A 945-nucleotide genomic window follows, 5' to 3' on the forward strand; every position below is an offset into this window, starting at 1 on the left:
CCTGTGATCCGCCACCCTCGCTACAAGACAGAGGTCTGCCGGATGGTCCTCGCCGGAGTCGTCTGCCCTTACGGTCACCGCTGCCACTTTCGCCATGCACTCACTGACCAGGAAAGGCTCATGGGAACACTCAAGCCCACCTGCAGAACCACCACCCCTAAGCTCGACAGGTGAATATTATTTTACCAAACTGATCCTTAATATTCAACATATAAAACCAATGATATAAGTCATACACAGTGATTTGTTTGTTTGTTGTAAGCCTCAAATGAGAGCGGTAAATAATATCCCATATAAGTATAAAACACAAAGTAGGAACATATATTCAAATCATTAGAGACCAGTTAGTTTGTTCTGGGTAGATATTGAGGCCACAATGATGGAGATACCGAGATAAAAAAGGAGAAATATAGGAAGAAAGAGTCATGCCCTTTTGCTATGCTGTTGATCCTTTTTGTTCTTCCAAACTCCAAGTTTTTGAAACTCTGATAGCCTGTGCCTTAAGCAGAGCAAACTATGTGTAAAGGCTGAGGATACCTGTTTTTTTGTGGATACTGTTGATTTGATTGTTTCTATGGACAAAGTTCATTCTCTTATATGCTTTTTAGGAATGATAATTGAATCGGAAAAGTGCATGAGAGCAAACTTGAAAAATATTTAGGTGTATCCTAGGCTAGACTGCACCTATTTTTGTGCATTCGATCAATTTTTTTTTAAAAAAGGGTAAATGGTAAAATCCACCAAAGTAGAATGATAATTATATTTACCTTTTAATGGTAAAATTTGAGCTGACAAATTTATACAAATATTAAAATTAGATCCTCAAACTTAATATAATGATAGAAATGATAATAATTGTACAAGTTTAGAGGTTGGATTTCTATCATTTGGGATCCATTTTTACCACTATTGTAAGTTTGAGAGTCAAATTTTAACATTGTATAA

The 945-nt window shown here is 36.2% G+C and overlaps 1 protein-coding gene across 2 annotated transcripts in view; it reads left to right on the plus strand.

The window, feature by feature from the left end:
* LOC120068100 (zinc finger CCCH domain-containing protein 15-like) overlaps positions 1-566 on the plus strand; it is a 3,527-nt gene extending 2,961 nt beyond the window's left edge. For both annotated transcript variants that reach the window (XM_039019796.1, XM_039019797.1), the window contains exon 4: positions 1-566. In XM_039019796.1, the coding sequence (XP_038875724.1) occupies positions 1-174 (174 nt within the window). In that variant the 3' untranslated portion in view covers positions 175-566.
* Positions 567-945: the final 379 nt, after the last annotated feature.

This window comes from Benincasa hispida, chromosome 12 (assembly GCF_009727055.1).
Source record: "Benincasa hispida cultivar B227 chromosome 12, ASM972705v1, whole genome shotgun sequence".
NCBI lineage: Eukaryota > Viridiplantae > Streptophyta > Magnoliopsida > Cucurbitales > Cucurbitaceae > Benincasa > Benincasa hispida.